General features: G+C 45.2%; 1 protein-coding gene across 1 annotated transcript in view; it reads left to right on the top strand.

Annotated features, from left to right (window-relative positions):
• Positions 1–21648, top strand: part of LOC115195516 (carboxypeptidase A6-like) — a 45838-nt gene extending 24190 nt beyond the window's left edge. Inside the window, exons 3-11 of the mRNA XM_029755421.1 lie at positions 9108–9232; positions 10415–10529; positions 11419–11520; positions 11671–11775; positions 15806–15916; positions 16237–16327; positions 20456–20658; positions 20763–20847; positions 21031–21648. Of these exons, the coding sequence (XP_029611281.1) occupies positions 9108–9232; positions 10415–10529; positions 11419–11520; positions 11671–11775; positions 15806–15916; positions 16237–16327; positions 20456–20658; positions 20763–20847; positions 21031–21260 (1167 nt within the window). The 3' untranslated portion in view covers positions 21261–21648. The remainder of the gene's footprint in view (positions 1–9107; positions 9233–10414; positions 10530–11418; positions 11521–11670; positions 11776–15805; positions 15917–16236; positions 16328–20455; positions 20659–20762; positions 20848–21030) is intronic.
• Positions 21649–22938: the final 1290 nt, after the last annotated feature.

The raw sequence follows: 22938 nt of genomic DNA, 5'->3' as shown, positions 1-22938 counted from the left end.
AAAACGACAGCCAAACAGTTCTGTCAGGTAAGCAACACTAAACAGAAATTAACCACCCACAAAACCCAAAGGAAAACAGGCTGCCTAAGTATGGCTCCCAATCAGAGACAACGATATACAGCTGTCCCTGATTGAGAACCATACCCGGCCAAAACAAAGAAATACAAAACATAGAAAAAAGGACATAGAATGCCCACCCTAGTCACACCCTGGCCTAACCAAAATAGAGAACAAAAACCTCTCTATGGCCAGGGCGTGACAGTACCCCCCCCAAAGGTGCGGACTTCGGCCGCAAAACCTGACTCTAAAGGGGAGGGTCCGGGTGGGCCTTCCTTACGGTGGCGGCTCTGGTGCGGGACGTGGACCCCGCTCCACCTTGACCTACTTAGGTGGCGCCTCTGGAGTGGGGACCCTCGCCGCCGACCCCGGACTGGGGACCCTCGCAGCGGGCCCCGGACAGGTGGGCGACTCTGGCGGCTCCGGACAGGCGGGCGACTCTGGCGGCTCCGGACAGGCGGGCGACTCTGGCGGCTCCGGACAGGCGGGCGACTCTGGCGGCTCCGGACAGGCGGGCGACTCTGGCGGCTCCGGACAGGGAATGCGCACTGGAGTCCTGATGCGTGGGACTGGCTTTGGAGGTGCCAGACTGGTAACGCACACCTCAGGGCTAGTGCGAGGAGCAGGAACAGGACGTACTGGACTGGGCAAGCGCACTGGAGGCCTGATGCGTGGGACTGGCTTTGGAGGCGCCAGACTAGTAACACGCACCACAGGGCTAGTGCGAGGAGCAGGAACAGGACGTACTGGGCTGGACAGGCGCACTGGAGGCCTGATGCGTGGGACTGGCTTTGGAGGTGCCAGACTGGTAACACGCACCTCAGGGCTAGTGCGAGGAGCAGGAACAGGACGTACTGGGCTATGGAGGCGTACCGGAGATCTGAAGCTCAGGGCTGGCACACACCGTCCTGACTGGATGGTCACTATAGCCCGGCATGTGCGGAGCGCTGGCACAGGGCGAACTGGGCTGTGCTGGGGAATGATGGCTGCCGTGCATAGAGCAGGCACAGGGTAGGCTGGACCTAGGAGACGCACTGGTGGCCAGATGTGCTGCGCCGGCGCACTTCTCCCTGGCTGAGTGCCAACTCTAGCACGGCAACGCTGAGGAGCCCGTATCGACCGCACCGGGCTATAGCTGCGCACCTGAGCGTAACTCAGCATAACAGGGTGCCTGCTTGATCCGTCGCTCCCCATAATAAGCACGGGGAGTTGGCTCAGGTCTCCAACCTGACTTACCCCAACTCCCCGTGTGCCCCCCCCAAAACTTTTTTTGGGGCTGCCTCTCAGGTTCCTGTAGCTCCCTTAACTTGTCCTCCCAGAATCGACGTTCCGACTTCCATGTCCATCCTTCTCCCCGGTGCTCCGATCCACGCTGCTTGGTCTTCTTTTGGTGGGTGGTTCTGTAACGGCTGTCGAAGGGAGTAGACCAAGGCGCAGCGTGTTGAGTGCTCATCATGTATTTATTGTACTGAGAACACATAAACAAAGAAACAAAAAAACGACAGCCAAACAGTTCTGTCAGGTAAGCAACACTAAACAGAAATTAACCACCCACAAAACCCAAAGGAAAACAGGCTGCCTAAGTATGGCTCCCAATCAGAGACAACGATATACAGCTGTCCCTGATTGAGAACCATACCCGGCCAAAACAAAGAAATATAAAACATAGAAAAAATGACATGGAATACCCACCCTGGTCACACCCTGGCCTAACCAAAATAGAGAACAAAAACCTCTCTATGGCCAGGGCGTTACACTATGTCTTTTGATAGATCTGTCTAGCTTCTCCTGAAGCACAAATTCTCCAATAGAATTTCACCTTAGTTGCCTTGTGTTGAGGCCGACATGTCTACAGTATGTTTCAGGACTGAACTAATCTCTACTGTAGGCCCAGTAGCTTCCTTAACTCCATGCCATCATTGCCATGAACCATAACACAACTCCCTCAATTTAAAGGTATCCTATAACCGCAAATTGCGTAAACAATCAAATCATAAAGGATCTAATCAATGGGAATTCTATTTCCTAATGGAGCCAAGGAATGCATCTATAAGAGCCTTTTCTGTAAACAATTACAGAAAACCTACAAGGGCCTCATTAAGACTGAACCATGTTCTCTGATAGTGATACACAAGTGATACTTGGCTGTTTGATTTGTGAGACCAACAAAGAGATGAAGATGTGGAAACATTTACTGTAACAATGGTGCTCTTAGCCATTTGGAAATGAGGCCTTTGACCCTACCCATTTATGTTGGCTGGGAGTAGCAGAGAAAAGCTGAGGACACCATGCCATTCTATACCGTTTACTTCAAAGCGGGTGCATGGCTTTCTGTTAACCATTAAACTAATCGGTCTGTTAATAGGGGTTTGTACCAGTCTGTAGGATTCTACTCCCGTGCTGAAACCAGAGCCAGCTGGCACTATGAGACGCTCAGTTCCAGTCACAGCAAATAACTGAATCGCTGATTCATGCTCCCAAAAAAGTTTAATTTTAGAGCAAGGCTGGTATTGTCTTTACATAAAGCCTTGGTGAAGGAGAGCATCAATGGCTGGTCCAAGGTCGACATGTGTTTATTTGGCTGCTAATAGCTGGCTAAAGGATAGGTTATACCAGCTCCAGCCAGCAGGCCTATCTGTTGGCAGGAGCTGAAAGAAGGCTTTGCTGCTAACCTGGGGACAAACAGCAGGGTGTGGGATGTTGGAGGCAGAGGGAATGGCTTGACTGGGCTGTTACAGTTTTTTTACAATCACTTTGGCACTGATTTCAGAACCATGTGGTCATTTTTCTAGACACAAAACTCGCAATGGTCATCACTTGTAACACAGGCTATCCAATGTTCTAAACATTGCATTGTGCATTCATATCTTTAAAGAAACCTTGCACTTGCAGAATCATTGGTTCAAATAACTCATTTATCATGAAATACCATTGGAACATTCATTTAGATCACCCACACAGAAGATAGTTTAACTGTGTAGTTGTTCATACAATCATTAAATAATGTAGTACAAAATATGTGATACATGTTTCATTATGGTACTACACGTAAATAAATCACTGTAAAAGGACTAGTAGAGAGAATACTACAGACACAGTGGAATCATTGAACAAAATCTGAAATGTATTGATGACATACAGTAAAATCACAACATATGTCATGCCCTGACCTGAGAGAGAGGGTTTGTTTCTCTATGTGGTTAGGTCAGGGTGTGGGGTGGGCATTCTATGTTTTGTATTTCTTTGTGTTGGGCGGAGTATGGTTCCTAACCAGAGGCAGCTGTCTATCGTTGTCTCTGATTAGGACCCATACTTAGGCAGCCTTCTTTCCACCTGTGTTTGTGGGATCTTGTTTTTGTATTGCTGTGAGTAGCCTGTACAACTTTTCGTTCGTTGTTTCTTGTTTTGGTTTTTGCTGGTTCACCGTTAAATAAAATATGATGAACCCAACACACGCTGTGCCTTGGTCTACCTTCAACGACGGACGTTACAAAATAGGTTTCTTTGAATCAAAGCAAAAAAGAAAAAAACTACAGTAAAACATAGAATTGATTACTGTACTTCTATATTTCCATCAACCCTGTCTTGTGGATTTGGCCAGAGGTTTTCATCCACATCACAATGGATGTTTTCATTAGCCAAACATTTTGGGAAGAATCTTCGGGCATGGCGAATCCAGGCCTGGCACTGGTCTGCCGTGATGTCATTGCATGCGTCATCCATGGCCTGGAGAAGGGTGGCTTGTTTGTGAGGGCACCTATCATATACCTTTCACCTCCATGTGGAGAAGAATTACTCAATCGAGTTAAGGAAAGGAGAGTATGGAGTAAGTACAGGGTGGTAAATTGTGGATGGGCCTGAAACCATGCATGCACCATTTGAGCATGGTGCAACCTGACATTATCCCACACAATGACATTGGTCACGCCATCAGCTCTACAGACCTGATGTTGCTCATCAAGGAAGGTTACAAGGAGAGCTGCATTATATGATCCAATATGAGGTCTGTCCCACCACACCATCTTCTGATATATCTGCACACATGGTGATGTTGGCCCCACGTTGTCCAGGTACTTGGATGGTTGCCCACTGACCAATGAAATTCCGACCTCTCCTCCTTTTCTTGGCCAGGTTGAAGCCTGCCTCGTCCAAAAAATAGGAATTTGTGATGGTTTTCGTCAGCATCCAGCTCCATCACCCTCTAAAAATACATTTTGGATAGAGAATTACTGATTACAATGATGTAGAACTTTTGGGGAATTTTTCACAAATTGGCATCTTGAAACTGAACATACCTGAAGATACTCAGTCCTCAGTTGCTTGACTGTCTGCATTTCTTTCAAAAGGCACACGGTATAGCTGTTTTAGAGACACCTGGTGCTTTTACAGCATGCGTGCAATAGTCGGCAAACTTATGGCTTCCACATTGTTGAACATGTCGTCATTGTCCAAGATGTGCTGCCGAATTTCTGTAAGGCGAATATAATTTCTGTCCCGAACCAAATTGACCACAGCCCACTCTTGTTGGTCAGTCAGAATTTTGCCACTGCCTCCCCTATTTGGCCTAGTCTCTGCAGGGAAAATTAGTCTCTGTAGGGAAAACTACAGTAAGAATACATTTAGTCACATCACCTACTCTGTAGTACACATTGGCATGCAGTATACAGTCATTTGACAATTGAGAGTAGCCTAATGTTTAGTGCATGCTGAAGACTTACAGGTTCTCATTGCGGAAAGTTCTGATGATTGAGGCCACGGTTGATCTTCTGGGGTTTGGTTGATTCATTTTTATTGGAAAAGCATTTACAAGAGCCAGCATACATACTCACTTTATTAGGTACACCTGCATGTTAACTAGGCTAGGTGGGAGGGTAGCGTCCCACCTGACCAACATCCAGTGAAAGTGCAGGGCGCCAAATTCAAACTACATAATTGTAAATATGCATGTGTAATTTCAAGAATTTTAAATATTTACAATTCTGTAGTTTGAATTTGCCACCCTGCACTTTCACTGGATGTTGGTCAGGTGGGACGCTACCGTCCCACCTAGCCAAAATAAAGCTTAACTTCTTGTTAATCCAGCCATGTCAGATTTCTAAAAGGCTTTATGGCGAAAGCAAACCATGCGATTATCTGAGGACAGCACTCCACCATACAAATGCATAACAATCATTTTCAACCAGGCAGGTGGCGACACAAAAGTCAGAAATAACGATATAATTCATGCTTTACCTTTGAAGATCTTCTTCTGTTGGCACTCCAATATGTCCCAGAAACAGATCACAAATGGTCCTTTTGTTCGATAAACTCCTTTTTTATATCCCCAAAATGTCCATTTATTTGACGCGTTTGATTCAGAAAAACACCGGTTCCAACTCGCCCAACATGACTACAAATGATCTAATAAGTTACCTGTAAACTTTGCTCAAACATTTTAAACAACTTTCCTAATCCATCCTTAGGTATCCTAAAACGTAAATAATCGATAAAATTTAACACGGAATATACTGTGTTCAATAGCGGATAAAATCAAAAGTGCCCCCCCCCCCAAAAAAAGAGTCCACTGTTGACATCTAGTGGAAGCCATAGGAAGCCATAGGAACTGCAACCAGGTCCCTCATAAATCTAGTTTACCATAGAAAAGCAATTGAAAACAGTGAACAAAAAGAAAATCCTGAATGGTTTGTCCTCGGAGTTTCGCCTGCCAAATAAGTTCTGTTATACTCACAGACATAATTTTAACAGTTTTAGAAACTTTAGAGTGTTTTCTATCCAAATTATATGCATATCCTAGCTTCTGGGCCTGAGTAGCAGGGAGTTTACTTTGGGCACGCTTTTCATCCGGATGTCAAAATACCGCCCCCTATCCCAAAGAAGTTAACGCAAATAGCCTGCTCCTTCGAACAGGGAATCATGTGGCTGCCTGCAACTCCGTATGTAGAGTAGAGAGCTTTAGTTGTTGTTCAACCAAACATTAGAATGGGGAAGATGCATAATCTAAGCAACTTTGACCGTGGTATGATTGTTGGTGCCACACGTGGTTCCAGCATCTCAGAAACAGCTACCCTCCTGGGATTTTTACGCACTACAGTCTCTAGAGTTTACAGAGAATGGTGCGATAAACAAAACACATTCAGTGAGTGGCACTTCCGTGGGCAAGAACCCCTTGTTAATGAGAGAGGTCAGAGGAAAATGTTCAGACTCATTCAAGCTAACAGAAAGGCCACAAATGCTCAAATAACAGCTGTTTAAAACAGTGGTGTGCAGAAGGGCATCTCTTAACGTACAGCACCGTGAATAATTCAGGTTGTTGTGGAGGCAAAAGGGGGTCCTACCCAGTACTAGATAGGTGTACCTAGTAAAGTGGCCGGTGAGTGTAAGTGGCCGAGTGGCCGGTGGCCGTAATATTATTGGCCACCGGGCCACGGCGGATGTCCCAGGCCAGCGAGGGGGCAATATAACTATGTGTGCTGCCATATCTGAGAATGGTGTGGCCACTCACATCCCCAGTCTTGGCCCATACAATACACAGAAGCTCCTCATCTTCTTGGACCGCCTTCATTTTGATTTGATCCCTGAAAATGAGAGAGGTCTCGTAGGGCCTCACCTACCACAATATGTCATTGTATGGGACAATGTGAATTTCCACCGTGGCCCGCTCATCAGGGCCTGGTTCACTACTCATCCAAGGATGGTCATGGTGTTCCTACCATCTTACTCTCCTTTCCTCAACCCTATTGAGGAGTATTTCTCCGCTTGGAGGTGGAGAGTGTATGAGCATCGGGCTCAAGATCAGAGGTCCCTGCTCCATGCAATGGACGCTGCGTGTGAGGATATTACAGGAGATCAGTGTAGGGGATGGTTGCGACATGCACGCCGTTTCTTCCCTCGTTGCATCGCAAGGGAGAATATACGCTGTGATGTGGAGGAGAATCTGTGGCCAGACAGACAGCAGCGTGTGGATGGCCAGGAGGGTGAGGATGGTGGCCAGGAGAGGGAGGGTGAGGACAGCGACCAGTGAAGAACTGTTAGTTGTGAAACTCCAGCTTTATTTACAGCACTGTAGGCTGCATATCATTTTCATTGTTTTTTGTTTGTGTGTTTATATTACAGTATATTATGCTGTATACATTTTCTTTTTACTCTGATGTATGGAAGTTACTTTATGTGTGTGAATGATAATGGTTACAATTTCCTTGGCAGTATGAGTGCAATGTGTGATGTCGAACCTTGGAGGCTACTCTTACCCTAAAATCCTATTTCTTTTTTTCAGTTTTATACACAATTGTATTCTGTTAGCTGGACAAAAAACAGTACAGTAACCATTGTCAATGAAGGACTGGGCTAAGACTGAAAGGTGGACATGAGGGATATTTCAATGGTCCTCTGCCATAGTGACAAAACATCTGAACATTTTGACTTGCAGTGCTTACACAATGCCAAAGGGACGAAGCATTTTGGGGGCACTGACTGTTTAAATGAGAAGGAAATGTAGTTTTGGTTAAAGCACCAAGAGTGTTGAGAACGTCCGGTCTGTTTCAAGAAATGAGCCAAAGCAATTGAGAAGGATCTTTGCCATTTTCGTGGCACTGACTCTTTATATGGGAAAGGAATTTAGTTTTGAAGCATGAGTGAACAGTTTTAGGAGAGACATGAGCTTTTGCAAGTGAGCTATAGTGTTGTGCTGAACTGTAAGACTGTTTTGCCAAATGATCTTAGAGTTTTGAGAATGTAATTTCTGTTTCAAGAAATGAGCCAAGCCAATGGAGAAAAACTGTTAATATTTAATATATTTACACAAATGTACATGGAGCTCTGTATGTTCTGTCTTTTATACAAATATGTCCACATCGGCTCGAACACTGACATTTCACATTCTTAAAATAAAGTGGTGATCCTAACTGACCTAAGACAGGGAATTTTTACTGAGATAAAATTTCAGGAATTGTGAAAAACTGAGTTTACATGTATTTGGCTAAGGTGTATGTAAACTTCCGACTTTATATAGTTTTGCAGGTGGTGGAGTATGAATGAGAAAAGAGTTCATGGATTTTGGAGAATGTGGTCATTGAATGCATTTTGTGTGAAAGCAATGAAAAATGATTCACAGTTTGGTCCACATGCACTTCTGTTTCGCTGACTGTGTAAAGAGTTTTGACAATGTGACTTCAGTGTTGACCAATGCATGTTAGCAATTGACAAAAACTGTAAGAGTAATGCAACAGTTGCTTATCATTTTTTTAGTTGTATCAATTGATAGATCATTGAAATGAAGTGAATAGACAGTCATCTCAGATATAATGGGTGAATTGCATTTTGAAATGGTAATACTTTGATGTTAAGTTGTGTCATTTTGAACAGGTGATTTTAGTTCAATTAACAAATGATCTTAGCTTTATGTGTATTGTATCCAAGCAATTGGAAAAGGTGTTAGAGTTTAGAAAAATTAGCATTTTGACCATCGGTTGTGAGTTTTGTGTCTAGAGTTTTGAAAAATTACATCAAGGTTCTGAAATTAGTGCCAAAGTGATTGTAAAAAACTGTAATAGGGACTTGTGGTGTGTGTGTGTGGGTGGGTGGGTGTGCGCATGTGTGTGTGTGTCTATGTGGTGTGTGTGTGTGGGGGTGTGTGTATGTGCGTGCGTGCGCATTTTCATGTGTGTGTGTGTGTGTGTGTGTGTCTGTGTCTGTGTGTGTAGTCATCAACATTCCCTCACACTTTACTCGGAGAGCAATATTGACCTGCTGGACAGACCCATCAAGCCTTAAGCCATAAGATTGATCTAGACTCCAGGTCACAGTGTGCTGTGGAGAACAGCCTTGAATGTTAAAGCTGTGCTATTGTCCATCTCCCCAGAAGCCCTGGGTTTATTAGCAGGAGGAAGCTAAAGTCATTCATTCAGGGGATGGGCCAACGTATTTCTGTTCAGAACTGTGGGTTCATCAAGGGAAGCAAGGTTGTTTGGGTGGTGAATGTCTTGCCATGTCTGTGTTTATAGGCATGTGTCCATGTTCATTCCACTATAACTAACTCTCTCACTGTCTCTCAGGTGGATCTGTGGCAGCCCAACAGTGCCTCTCTGATCCGACACAACGCCACCGTGGACGTGCATGTGAGACGGAACAACACGCGAGGGCTTCGTGCATGCCTCCAGAAGGAACACATATATTTTAAGTAAGGGCTTAGAGACTACCCTCCCGACTCACCGCTCCCCATTTCATATTTTCTTCCCATCAATCATCACAATCAACATTAAAATGATGGAGTTTATCATTGTCATCCCTATCCTCAGGGAAGACTCTCTCTCTCTCTCTCTCTCTCTCTCTCTCTCTCTCTCTCTCTCTCTCTCTCTCTCTCTCTCTCTCTCCTTCCTTTGACTGTTCAGATATATATTATTTTATATTGTCTGGGTAGGGGAGGCTGGTGAGTTGATGGGTTTCTTTATGTACAGTCTGAGAGAGTCTGTTTTAGAGGAGAAAAGCTATCAGTGATGGGTTCATATGAGAGGGGAATAAAATATCAAATCGTAGCTGGGGAAATACAATTGTGTGTAGGGATTCCTAAAATGCCACGCTTTCAACCACTTGAATTTCTGTCCACAGTTTTCAGTTTTCTCATTAATGTGAGCTAAGCTAGTGTATGACAATAATCTTCAAAACGTACTCATTTTTGAAGAGAAAGAAAGTTCTCTGAAAAAATAGCAAAGACAGATGTAACCTTCTCTGGTGCTATGAGAATAGTTGACCAAATAAGTGACAGAAGAATGTGACTCATCAAATAGAACACATTTTGTCTTCATGGACAGCAGAGGTTGATTTACTTCCAGAGGGTTGCTGAGCTCTTACACTCACACACAATAGCACTGTCTACAAGCTGTCTCTCCACACAAGGCCAAAGTCTCTGCTCTCTCTGCATTTTTTTCTCACTTGAATAAGCAAACTGATGATAAAAGGAAACTCATCTATACTAAAATCACACCCCCAAAGCTTCTTGTACTTGCAGTTATCCAAAGCTGAAACACCAAGGTCTTTTTATTTTTGTTTCAATCGTTTCTCTGTATTTTGGCTCATAGAAATACCAAGACAAGAAAGGACTTTTCAGGAAAAATGTTTCCCATAAAACAATGTACCCATCAGACTCACACTCGTCTCTCTCTCTCCTGTCTGTATCTCTCTCTCTCTCTCTCTCTCTCTCTCTCTCTCTCTCTCTCTCCTGTCTGTCTGTCTGTCTCTCTCTCTCTCTCTCTCTCTCTCTCTCTCTCTCTCTCTCTCTCTCTCTCTCTCTCTCTCTCTCTCTCTCTCTCTCTGCCTCTCTCTCTGCCTCTCTCTCTATCCCCCCCCCTCTCTCTCTCTACAGGGTGTTCATATCTAACCTTCAGAAGGAAATTGAAAAGCAGACTGGATATGGCTCTTCCCGCAAGAGGAGGTCTGAATCCCAATATGACTATGAGGTGTACCACTCTCTGGAGGAGGTAGGTGGGACACCCACACACACTCTCATTTACTCCGTTGCTCACACGATAACACACTGTTTAGATTTGTACACACACACTAACACAGTCACACACACACACACACTTTTCAGTTCAGTACAGTACAACTAGGAGTCTTTGAGATGTGTGCATTTGCCTCTGGCCCCCTGAATCTTGAATCTGTATGCCCCAGTGCCACGGTCCGCATGCATTCCACTGTGAGATAGGGGGAACCAGGGAGCCTTTCAGTAAGACTTCAGCAACCTATCATTATCATTACACAGCTTTGAACCTATCCTCACGCACAGGAGACACATACACACACACACACACACACACACACACACACACACACACAGACACAGGAAACATTCATTTACATTCACCATCTGTACAATCTCTGTGTAGCAGGGCCATAATGTACATACCATTCCAGAGAGGTGGAAATACTTCCATCTCCATCACCTCCGTCATCCAGGACTGTTAGATTAAGCGTCTGTATAGTGTGTTAGAGTAAGGGAAAGCATGGGGGTTATTGAGTGGGTGTGAAAACACATGGAAGGAATTGAACTTTTATATTAGTGTGTGTGTGTGTGTGTGTGTGTGTGTGTGTGTGTGTGTGTGTGTGTGTGTGTGTGTGTGTGTGTGTGTGTGTGTGTGTGTGTGTGTGTGCGCGTGCATGCGGGCTGATTCCCCCATGGAATCAGCTACAACTAAGATTCATTGCCGTGCTGCCTAGCGTGAAATGAGTTGTTTCACAGAGTTAAAGTGTGATGTGTAGGTCTAGTGTTATAGAGCTGATAGGATGGCCTGGTGCCTTGTTATCTTCATTCTAATGGCTGAATGACCACATCATTCAATTCTTTGTTTCTTGTGTTTCTCTCCCCAGATCCAGAGTTGGATGTTTGAGATCAACAGGACCCATCCTCACCTGGTGGACATGTTCTCTATAGGGAGGTCATATGAAGGCAGGCCCCTTTATGTGCTTCAGGTACTGTAGGAGACACACACACACACACACACACACACACACACACACACACACACACACACACACACACACACACACACACACACACACACACACACACACACACACACACACACTGTTGGTTAACTGACTGGTGTCCTGTCCTGTCAGCTAGGAAAGAGAACACGGTCCTATAAGAAGGCAGTGTGGATAGACTGTGGGGTCCATGCAAGGGAGTGGATTGGACCAGCCTTCTGCCAGTGGTTTGTCAAAGAGGTACGTTCCTTTGGCCTTCCTTGACAACTCCAGTCCTTTAGGGCAGCAGTGCCAGCTCGGCCTTGCTTTCTTATCAGAGACTGATTTCATCCTGGGAGAGCCAGCCCAACAACAACATGCATTGATTAGTAAAGTGCCAAGAGGAGAAACCAGCAGGACTGTGGTCCTAGAGGCCTGGAGTTGTGCAACTCTTACGTTCTTACTGTAAATCACAGTGTTAACCTTTAATCATGTGTTGCACTGCAGTCAAATACGTCCACATGTGAGCTGTTTCACAACCTAAAATAACCTAAGCAACACTTTGGTTGTTGAACGCCTCCAGTTAGTAAACCATGAAGTTTGCAATGCCAGGATAGTGGGTTCGATTCCCGGGACCACCCATACGTAAAAATGTATGCACAGATGACTGTAAGTCACTTTGGATAAAATCGTCTGCTAATTGTCATATTATTATGATATTAATCATAGCTGGGGAAGCTGCAGCCTGCTGCTGTCTGTCCCTGCTGCTGTCTGTCTCTGGTGCTGCCTGTCTCTGGTGCTGCCTGTCTCTGGTGCTGCCTGTCTCTGGTGCTGTCTGTCTCTGGTGCTGTCTGTCTCTGGTGCTGCCTGTCTCTGGTGCTGTCTGTCTCTGGTGCTGTCTGTCTCTGGTGCTGCCTGTCTCTTGTGCTGTCTGTCTCTGGTGCTGTCGGTCTCTGGTGCTGTCGGTCTCTGGTGCTGTCTGTCTCTGCTGCTGTCTGTCTCTGGTGCTGCCTCTCTGGTGCTGCCTCTCTAGTGCTGTCTGTCTCTGGTGCTGCCTGTCTCTGGTGCTGCCTGTCTCTGCTGCTGCCTGTCTCTGCTGCTGTCTGTCTCTGCTGCTGTCTGTCTCTGCTGCTGCCTGTCTCTGGTGCTGCCTGTCTTTGGTGCTGCATGTTTCTGCTGCTGCCTGTCTCTGCTGCTGTCTGTCTCTGGTGCTGTCTGTCTCTGGTGCTGCCTGTCTCTGGTGCTGCCTGTTTCTGCTGCTGTCTCTGCTGCTGTAGGTCTCTGCTGCTGTCGGTCTCTGGTGCTGTCTGTCTCTGGTGCTGCCTGGCTGTCTCTGCTGCTGCCTGGCTGTCTCTGCTGCTGGCTGTCTCTGCTGCTGTCTGTCTCTGCTGCTGTCTGTCTCTGCTGCTGTCTGTCTATGCTGCTGTCTGTCTATGGTGCTGAATCACTACCAATTGCATCAACTACAGTGCCAACCATCAGTCACACTCCCTTGTCAATACAGTGAACATCTGTCAAATGTTGCTGCACAATGTTGCAGACAGTTCAGAGGGCTTGCCTGTTCAAGATTTGAACAATGTGAAACATTGTGTAACGTTTTGGTCTCAAATGCAGAAGTTTAGTTCAGTGGCGGTTCTAGACCATTTCAACTAGGCCAAGCTGGGGCCAGTTATACTGTTAGAGGGGCCAATTACATTAGACGTTGTTGTCATATCGTTTTCTTCCCTGCATTGCAGGCATTAGCAGGCAAAATACCATGTTCATAATCATCTTCGTTGCCACTGTCTAATAACGGATGTAAAAAAAGAACGATAGCAAAAATGTGTTATGTAAAAATTATTTCATACTCCACATTTAGGGGGGCCACAAGGGGGTCCAAAATTGTTGTCACAGTGCCACTGTCCCCCCCCCCCCAGAACCGCTTGTGGTTTAGTCACATCGAATTATCATAAACTACCACACACACACACAGCTATGTCTTACTGTATTTGTGTGGACTTTTTGTGGACAAACAATTGATCCCCATTCAAAACCCTATTTCCCCTAAGCCTAACTCTAAACCCTTATTCTAACCTTAACCCTAACTCCTAAATCTAAAATAGCATCCACCTGGGTGATGCACAGCAACCATTTCTGTGCCAGAACACTCACCACATATCAGCTGGAGAGGTAAGGAGTGATATATGCCAATTAGGGGGATGATTAGGTGGCCATGTTGGTAATTTAGCCATGACACCAGGGTTAACACCCCTACTCTTACAATAAGTGCCATGGGATTTTTAATGACCACAGAGAGTAAGGACACCCATTTAACGTCCCATCCGAAAGAAGGCACCTTACACAGGGCAATGTCCCCTTCACTGCCCTGGGTTCTCCTTACACCAGAGAGAAGAGTGCCCCCTACTGACCCTCCAACACCATCTGGTGTCCCATCCAGGACCCACCCTGCTTAGCTTCAGAGGCAAGCCAGCATTTGGATGCAAGGTGGCACACATACACACATCTCTCTACTTTTGCTCTGGACCCTCTCTCAGTTTGGAACCATTACAACCATTTTGACAGAGAGCAGGGAGAGTAATGCGTCACACACAATTAAGTCCCCGCAAATCAACCCAAACCACCCTGTATTGTCAGAGCTTTACTATAACATTGTTAGAACATAGCAAGCCGTGTGCATGTCTAGCAGGGGGGATATGCAGCTCCAGATGAGTGTGTACTAGGACAGTATTGAGAAACTTCCAGAGTTTGTACAAGAACAGACTTTTATAATGGAGCAGATCACTGTGCTGTTTAAGTCAATAATAGTAATGTTTCCTTTTGGCCAGTGGGGGGCAGAGCTCCATCTCTCTACAAAGTCAGATTAACCTCGGCCTGAGCCTGATTACTGAGCAGGTTCCTCCACTGGACCGTGCCTGGGGAAGAGCCATTAACACACTCCTGATCAAATCAAATACAATTCTATTTGTCACATGCGCCATGAAATAACGTGAAATGCTTACAAGCCCTTAACCAACGAAATAGAGTTAAGAAAAGATTTGCTTAATAGACTAAAGTAAAAAATGTAATGAAAGTAACACAATGCAGCAGCATACCACCCTGCATCCCACTGCTGGTTTGCTTCTGAAGCTAAGCAGGGTGGGTCCTGGTCAGTTCCTGGATGGGAGACCAGATGCTGCTGGAAGTGGTGTTGGAGGGCCAGTAGGAGGCACCTTTTCTTCTGGTCTAAAAAAAAATATCCCAATGCCCCAGGGCAGTGATTTGTGTAGGGTGCTGTCTTTTGGATAGGATGTTAAACATGTGTCCTGACTCTCTGTGGTCACTAAAGATCCCAGGGCACTTATCGTAAGAGTAGGGGTGTTAAACCTGGTGTCCTGGCTAAATTCCCAAGCTGTCCCTCTTACCATCATGATCACCTAATTATCCCCAACTTACAATAGGCTCATTCATCCCCCCTCGTCTCCCCTGAAACTGTTCCCCCAGGTTGTTGCTGTTCTCAGTCAAATTACCTGGTTAAATTATATATATTTTTTAAACAATAGGATTAAATAACAGTAATGAGGCTCTATACAGAGGGTACCGGATAGTCGAGGTAATTTGCACATATAGGAAGGGGTAATGTGACTATGCATAAATAACAAACAGCGAGTAGCAGCAGTGTAAAAACAAAGGGAGGAGGGGGTCAATGTAAATAGTGCATTTCATGAATTGTTCAGCAGTCTTATGGCTTGGGGGTAGAAGCTATTAAGGAGTCTTTTGGACCTGGACTTGGCGCTCTGGTACCGCTTGCCGTACGGTAGCAGAGAAAACAGTCAATGACTTGGTTGACTGGAGTCTTTGACAAATTTTTGGGCCTTCCTCTGACACAGCCTAGTACATGTACATAGGTCCTGGATGGCAGGAAGCTTGGCCCCAGTGATGTATTGGGCCGTACGCGCTACCCTCTGTAGCGCCTTACGGTCAGATGCCGAGCAGTTGCCATACCAGGCGGTGATGCAACCGGTCAGGATGCTCTCGATGGTGCAGCTGTAGAACGATGAGGAGGATGATGATAAGGGTTTTCTAGTAGCCCTCTATAGCAGTGGTACTGCTCAGTCACAGGTGTGTGATATCACTGGTGGATCCTCTGCCACCCTCAGACTTACAGACTGCTTAGGAGTATTAATCATGATTTATTATACACCAGCTGGAAAGTATTCTAACTGGTGAAATAAAACAGTTGCAAGAAGAGATATAGCCTATGGTTCATTGTGATCTTACCTGTCATGTTCATATAAGCCTGTTGTTGTTGTAGGCTCTGCATTCCTACCAGTATGACTCTGTGATGAGACGACTGATGAACCAACTCAACTTCTACATCATGCCTGTCTTCAACGTGGATGGATACATCTTCAGCTGGACTACGGTAGCTACAACTCTCTCTCTCCCTCTCTCTCTCTCTCTCTCTCTCTTTCCCTCTCCCCCTCCCTCGCTCTCTCTCTTTCCCTCTCCCCCTCTCTCGCTCTCTCGCTCCCTCTCCCTCTCTCTTTCCCTCTCCCCCTCTCTCGCTCTCTCTCTTTCCCTCTCTCCCTCTCCCTCTCTCTCTCCCTCTCTCTTTCCCTCTCGCTCTCTCTCTCTCTCTCACCTAGCTAACATTTGACCCAACATGTGTATTTAAGGTGACATGTTATTAGTATATTCATAGCTACTTTGAGTCAGTGACAGAGTTCATTATTTTCCCCCCAGGATCGTTTCTGGAGGAAAACCCGATCCAAAAACCGCAAGTATCACTGCAGAGGTGTTGACGCGAACAGGAACTGGAAAGTCAAGTGGTGTGGTGAGTTTTTAATATATCCTTGGAGTGTGTGTGTGTGTGTGTGTGTTTGTCCTCCCTTTCCCCTGCTTTCCTTCCCCTGCTGTTGGGAGATGTGTCTCCTGGTGCTCTTTCTGCTTAATTAGTGTAAGCTGTGGATTAAATGTTTGTGTGGTGACGGCACCCCCCCTGTTTGATATGATTTTGGTGGTGCTGAGAGGGGTGTAGGGTCTTCTGGGGGGTGTCTGCTATTCATCACTCAGGGAGGGAGGCTGGTTCTATGTGTGATAATTGGAATCTTAAATAAGAAAGGATAGATAATTACAGCAAGAAAAGAGCTGGGGGAAGAGAGGGAGGAAGAGAGGGGGGAAGAGAGGGGGGAAGAGAGGGGGGAAGAGAGGGAGGAAGAGAGGGAGGAAGAGAGGGGGGAAGAGAGGGGGGAAGAGAGGGGGAAGAGAGGGGGAAGAGAGGGGGAAGAGAGGGAGGAAGAGAGGGAGGAAGAGAGGGGGAAGAGAGGGAGGAAGAGAGGGGGGAAGAGAGGGAGGAAGAGAGGGGGGAAGAGAGGGAGGAAGAGAGGGATGAAGAGAGGGGGAAGAGAGGGGGGAAGAGAGGGAGGAGGAGAGGGAGGAAGAGAGGGAGGAAGAGAGGGAGGAAGAGAGGGAGGAAGAGAGTGAGGAAGAGAGGGGGAAGAGAGGGAGGAAGAGAGGGGGAAGAGAGGGAGGAAGAGAGGGGGGAAGAGAGGGAGGAAGAGAGGGGGGAAGAGAGGGGGGAAGAGAGGGAGGAAGAGAGGGAGGAAGAGAGGGATGAAGAGAGGGGGAAGAGAGGGGGAAGAGAGGGAGGAAGAGAGGGAGGAAGAGAGGAGGAAGAGAGGGGAAGAGAGGGAGGAAGAGAGGGGGAAGAGAGGGGGAAGAGAGGGAGGAAGAGAGGGAGGAAGAGAGGGGGAAGAGAGGGAGGAAGAGAGGGATGAAGAGAGGGGGAAGAGAGGGGGGAAGAGAGGGATGAAGAGAGGGGGAAGAGAGGGGGGAAGAGAGGGAGGAAGAGAGGGGGGAAGAGAGGGGGGAAGAGAGGGAGGAAGAGAGGGGGGAAGAGAGGGAGGAAGAGAGGGATGAAGAGAGGGATGAAGAGAGGGGGGAAGAGAGGGAGGAAGAGAGGGGGAAAGAGAGGGGGGAAGAGAGGGGGGAAGAGAGGGAGGAAGAGAGGGAGGAAGAGAGGGATGAAGAGAGGGGGGAAGAGAGGGAGGAAGAGAGGGGGAAAGAGAGGGGGGAAGAGAGGGAGGAAGAGAGGGGGGAAGAGAGGGGGAAGAGAGGGATGAAGAGAGGGATGAAGAGAGGGGGGAAGAGAGGGAGGAAGAGAGGGGGGAAGAGAGGGGGGAAGGGAGGGAGGAAGGGAGGGGGGAAGGGAGGGGGAAAGAGAGGGAGGAAGAGAGGGGGGAAGAGAGGGAGGAAGAGAGGGGGGGATAGACAGAGCATGTGATACTGATCATCTCCAAGGTCTGTATGAGACACTGCCCACTGGAAAAAAAACTGGTTGCATCAACGTTGTTTCCACGTCATTTCAGCAACAAAAATGATAATCTGATAACATTGAAACAACGTGGAAAACAGTTTGGAATTTCTAAAAGTAATCAGAAAGTCCCCAACGTGAGGGAATTTAGTATTTTTTTTCTCAACCAAATGCAAATGAAAAATTGAAGTTGAAGTGACATCTGTACCCAGTGAGTGGTTGGTGTTTAAGGGATTCTCACACGTGAGACTATAATGCAGCTATCAGGTGTGTGCGTACTGGTAGCGAAGTCAGGTGCAGGAGAGCAGAGATTTGTGAACAGACGCACACTTTGTTGAGGCAAAAGTGCAAAACGCGCAAAACAGTCACAAGAATAATGTTTAACAATAAACATCTTCGTGAAATAACACGGAAAAACAAACCAGTCTGGCGCGTCAACAATAAACACGTAACACAAACAATTTCACACAAAGACATGAGGGGGAACAGAGGAATAAATACAATTAGTGTGATTGGGAATGCAAACCAGGTGTGAATGGAACAAGACAAAACCAATGGATAATAGAAGAATGGAGTGGCGATGGCTAGAAAGCCGATGACGTCGAGTCTGCACCTGCATTGCTTGCTGTTTGGGGTTTTAGGCTGGGTTTCTGTACAGCACTTTGAGATATCAGCTGATGTAAGAAGGGCTATATAAATACATTTGATTTGAGTACGGGAAAACACACTGTTTGACTTGAAAGACATACAAGACGAACTGGCACAGAGAGACAGGAAACACAGGGATAAATACACTGGGGAAAATAAGCGACACCTGGAGGTGGTGGAGACAATCACAAGGACAGGTGAAACAGATCAGGGTGTGACAGCAGCAGATATGGCTATAGGCCTGAGTTTTTCCTGACCACGAGACAGAAACAGGAAAACTCTAGGCCCTTAAGTCAAACCTGCCACATTAGATTATCCAGCTACTGTAAAGGCAGGCTAGAATACAGTACAAGATCCACTGCCTTGTCCTTTACCTTGTGCCACTTTGACATTTTCCTGGGTAACAAACCCTTCTATGCTCTGTGTATAACTAATTGCCAGGCGTATGTAGATGCGTACTGGCTGGGGACCTGTGGGAACAAGTTGTTAAAACACACGCTGTGTAAAACACGGCCTTGGTCTACACAGAGTATTCATTATGGGGGCCAAGACCTATGAAAACTACATGATAATGATAGGCCTCAGCTTGGTGTTGAGATGTATCATTATACTGTAGCATAGAATGGGAGGGGAATGACAAATAATCCAAACTACAGTATGTATTGTTGATTTAACCCTCAGAGCCATCTGTATTTTGAATAAGGCTCTGAGTTTTGAAAGCTGACCAGAAAAGAACTCTGGCTCCTTGCTAAAGCCTGGAACGAGGCCCTAATTATGAGAATAGGCAATAGGCACATGTTAATGCTTACTGAAGCCGCTATGTGTTTTGTGCAGACCAATCACCTCTTTTTCAAGGTTGGATGATACCAGGGGTAATTTACCATCTAATTTTAATCAGTTAATTAATTTAGGAAATTGTTCATTTACACTGTTTGTATTATACATAGACATGGCTCATTCCCTGTTGGATTTGCATATGGAAATATTAATTCGGCCCAGAGTTTTAAGGTGCTGCTTTTTGCTCATGGGCAAGTCTCTTAGATCATGCTCTTTCTTGTCTGTCTGCAGGTTATGCCAAGTTGTGCTTCTAACGTTTATTTTTGGAGTTTACATTTACATTTTACATTTGTCATTTAGCAGACGCTCTTATCCAGAGCGACTTACAGTAGTGAATGCATACATTTCATGCATTTTTTGTATTTTTATAAAAAGCTTTCAAATGAAACAAGCAATTTTACACACGGTAAAAAGTAGTTATCTTGACAATACTGCGTTCCAAAAGAGTAGCAGATTTTAACATTAAACATGGAGTACTCATTTACATAATTAATGGGCATGCGTACTGTAGTTGGAGGGTTTAGTTCTGCTTAGAATACATGAATATGCAAAAAATAATCTGAGAGAGAGAGATATGTAGCCAGCGTAGTCCATCTGAAGAGGTATCCATCCACATTGAAAACAGGCTTCAATGACACAAAGTAGCTATGAATATAAACATAACATGAAAGAGGGAGAGGTGAAAGAAGACCGTTTTTTGGGGGTCAAAATTCCCCCAAGAGAAATGTCTAAAACATATTGAATTGAGAACAAAATGTCAACAGGCTGTGTGAACAAAAAATATGTCCCCGGTGTGTTTTATACCTCCCGTTTACCATGAACAATTTTATAATCTAGCAGATTTACTCAGAGCAATTTTCTGTGCATCAAATCAAATCAAATGTATTTATTTAGCCCTTCTTACATCAGCTGATATATCAAAGTGCTGTACAGAAACCCAGCCTAAAACCCCAAACAGCAAGCAATGCAGGTGTAGAAGCATAAAATGTATTCAAAAAAGGTCACAGAAACATACACTAACACCATAGTAAAACCCTGTCATAAAGTATTGGGTATAGTTCCACTATAAACTAGTATAACCTCTCTGTATGTATATACAGCACTTAATACTGTATGATCATAGTAAGTAACAGTACCTGCCCTGACGTTGTTTCTCCCTGCCAGAGGAGGGTGCATCCTCCCACCCCTGTGATGACACGTACTGCGGACCCTTCCCTGAGTCCGAGCCAGAGGTCAAGGCAGTGGCCAAGTTCCTGCGGAAGCACAAGAAGCGTGTCAAGGCCTACGTCTCCATCCACGCCTACGCCCAAATGTTGCTCTACCCCTACTCCTATAAATACGCCACCATCCCTAACTTCAACTGTGTGGTGAGAGACAGATCTGTGACCACAGTCAATCAATGAATCAATGTTGTTGCAACTCACATTGGAATTGAATAAATGATTGTAATGTAATGTATTCCCTCCTTCAGGAGTCAGCTGCACACAATGCAGTGACTGCCCTGTACTCTGCCTATGGAGTGAGGTACAGATATGGACCTGCCTCCACCACGCTGTGTGAGTTATGCACACTCTCTCCTTCCCAACGTTAACTTACTTCAGAAACACACTGCAAAACACTCAGAAAACATCTAGCTCATAATATTTAAGTTAAAAGATAAGAATTCCTGCCGCACACGTTTGCCTGTGGAAAACCCTCCCAATGAATCCAAACTGTTTTATTTGTTCTGACTCCAACAGATGTCAGCTCAGGCAGCTCCATGGACTGGGCCTATAGGAACGGGATCCCTTATGCCTTTGCCTTTGAACTGCGGGACACAGGCTACTTTGGCTTCCTGTTACCTGAAGCTCTGATTAACCCCACCTGTACTGAGACCATGAGAGCAGTGAAGACCATCTCATCAGGCCTACTGAAGAAGTGTGAGACAGGGACGTATCAGCTGGACAGGGAGAGATATCCATATCTCTGAGATTATAGACATTTACAGTATCTCTGCATCTGCTAGGGAATAACTACGGGTGGTGGGTTATTGTGCCAAAAAGGAAAATGCAACATGTATCATGCAAGCCTTGATGTTTACCCAAGAGTGGTCACCACTCCATTTTATGTCTGTATGTTAGAGGCTATAGTGGTACTTGAAAATGCCCTCAAATTGGTTTCAAATGTAAAATTATTTAGATGTCATATTACATAAAATCTTCACCTTGTACTATCAACAACTCGACTGTTTACAGTGTACGGTGAACGCAAGCACTTGAATGCCATTTTCAAGAGACTGATATTGCATTTCCCAGAGTCTTTTTCTTGAACTTGCCATTCTGACCCATTAAAGCTTCACTATCTGGAGCACCATCAGCTAACTCAGTGGTGTAGTCGTGCCTGGAGAAGTGGGTATATTCTATCTTTTGCCAAAGATGTCCCAAACGGCCCGCCGGGTGAATTCTATGAGAAACAGTGACATACACTCTGAATGACCTAAAATGATAAATCCCATATTGGTCTTTCACAGTCAGGCCAACCCAAACTGTACTGTTCATATTGGTCTTTCACAGTCAGGCCAACCCAAGCTGTACTGTTCATATTAGTCTATCACAGTCAGGCCAACCCAAGCTGTACTGTTCATATTGGTCTTTCACAGTCAGGAGAACCCAAGCTGTACTGTGCAAGTAGGCTAATAGTATGCCTACTATTGAAATGGATACATGAGGCTGGCCAATGTCAGTTTTTATAGACAAACAACAAAATAGAATGTTGTAACTCCATAACAATGTTTAAACCACATCCAGAGACCACTTTTGAGGTCAGGGAACAATCTAAGAAATTTAGATTTTTTTGTGAAGTTACCCTATAATTTGCAGGCACCTAGCACTGTTGTTTGATTAGCAGTGTTTCTGTAGGACATGAGATTGAGTTTGCAAAACAAATGGCCACTAGATTGATGCAAATAATCATGATATAATTCTGCCAAGTAGTCATAGGCTACTTGGTAGCTAGTTAACACTTAATTTAGAAGGTTTTGGGAAAGCCTTTCCATCTACCAGAAGACGATTAGGCCTATCATTAGCATTGCTATATTTTTCCTGCTCCTTCATTGTCTGAAACCAGGATGTTTTATCTCATATTATGAGGCATGTTTCAAAGTAGCTTATAGCCAAAATCCCACCATAGAAATGTGGAGGCAATTATTTTATAAAGACTTATATTGGTTTTCTTAAAAATTTCTTAAATTGTCAAGCAGCCAAAGGCATTATCCAAGTCATATTAGCAACCCATGATAATTGTTGCATCTTTAGATTTCCCCTCTTTCAAAATATCTAAAGGATATTTACATCTCTGTCCTTGAAACCGCTTGCATGTGCAGTGCACATTTTAGAACAGTGTTTTCCCGCTTAGGCCTACCGCCATGTGCACATTGCTGAGCCTAAAATGTGAAATAATAGTTTTTTAACATTCTAAGCTAAACATTCTGATCTGTTCCATCAGCCTTATTAATTGATATGGCACATACCTCCACTACACTACTTTGATACGCATCATGGCGATTAAGAAGTGAGTATACGCAATGCTCACTGAAAATATGTGGGCATAAGTCGTATGTATACCTGTGTATTCACCCACTAAACCACTGAGCTAACTGCTCTAGATGT

This window comes from Salmo trutta, chromosome 6 (genome assembly GCF_901001165.1).
Source record: "Salmo trutta chromosome 6, fSalTru1.1, whole genome shotgun sequence".
Lineage (NCBI taxonomy): Eukaryota > Metazoa > Chordata > Actinopteri > Salmoniformes > Salmonidae > Salmo > Salmo trutta.
The sequence above is the reverse complement of the archived record's forward strand: the minus strand, read 5'-3'. Positions and strand labels throughout refer to the sequence as shown.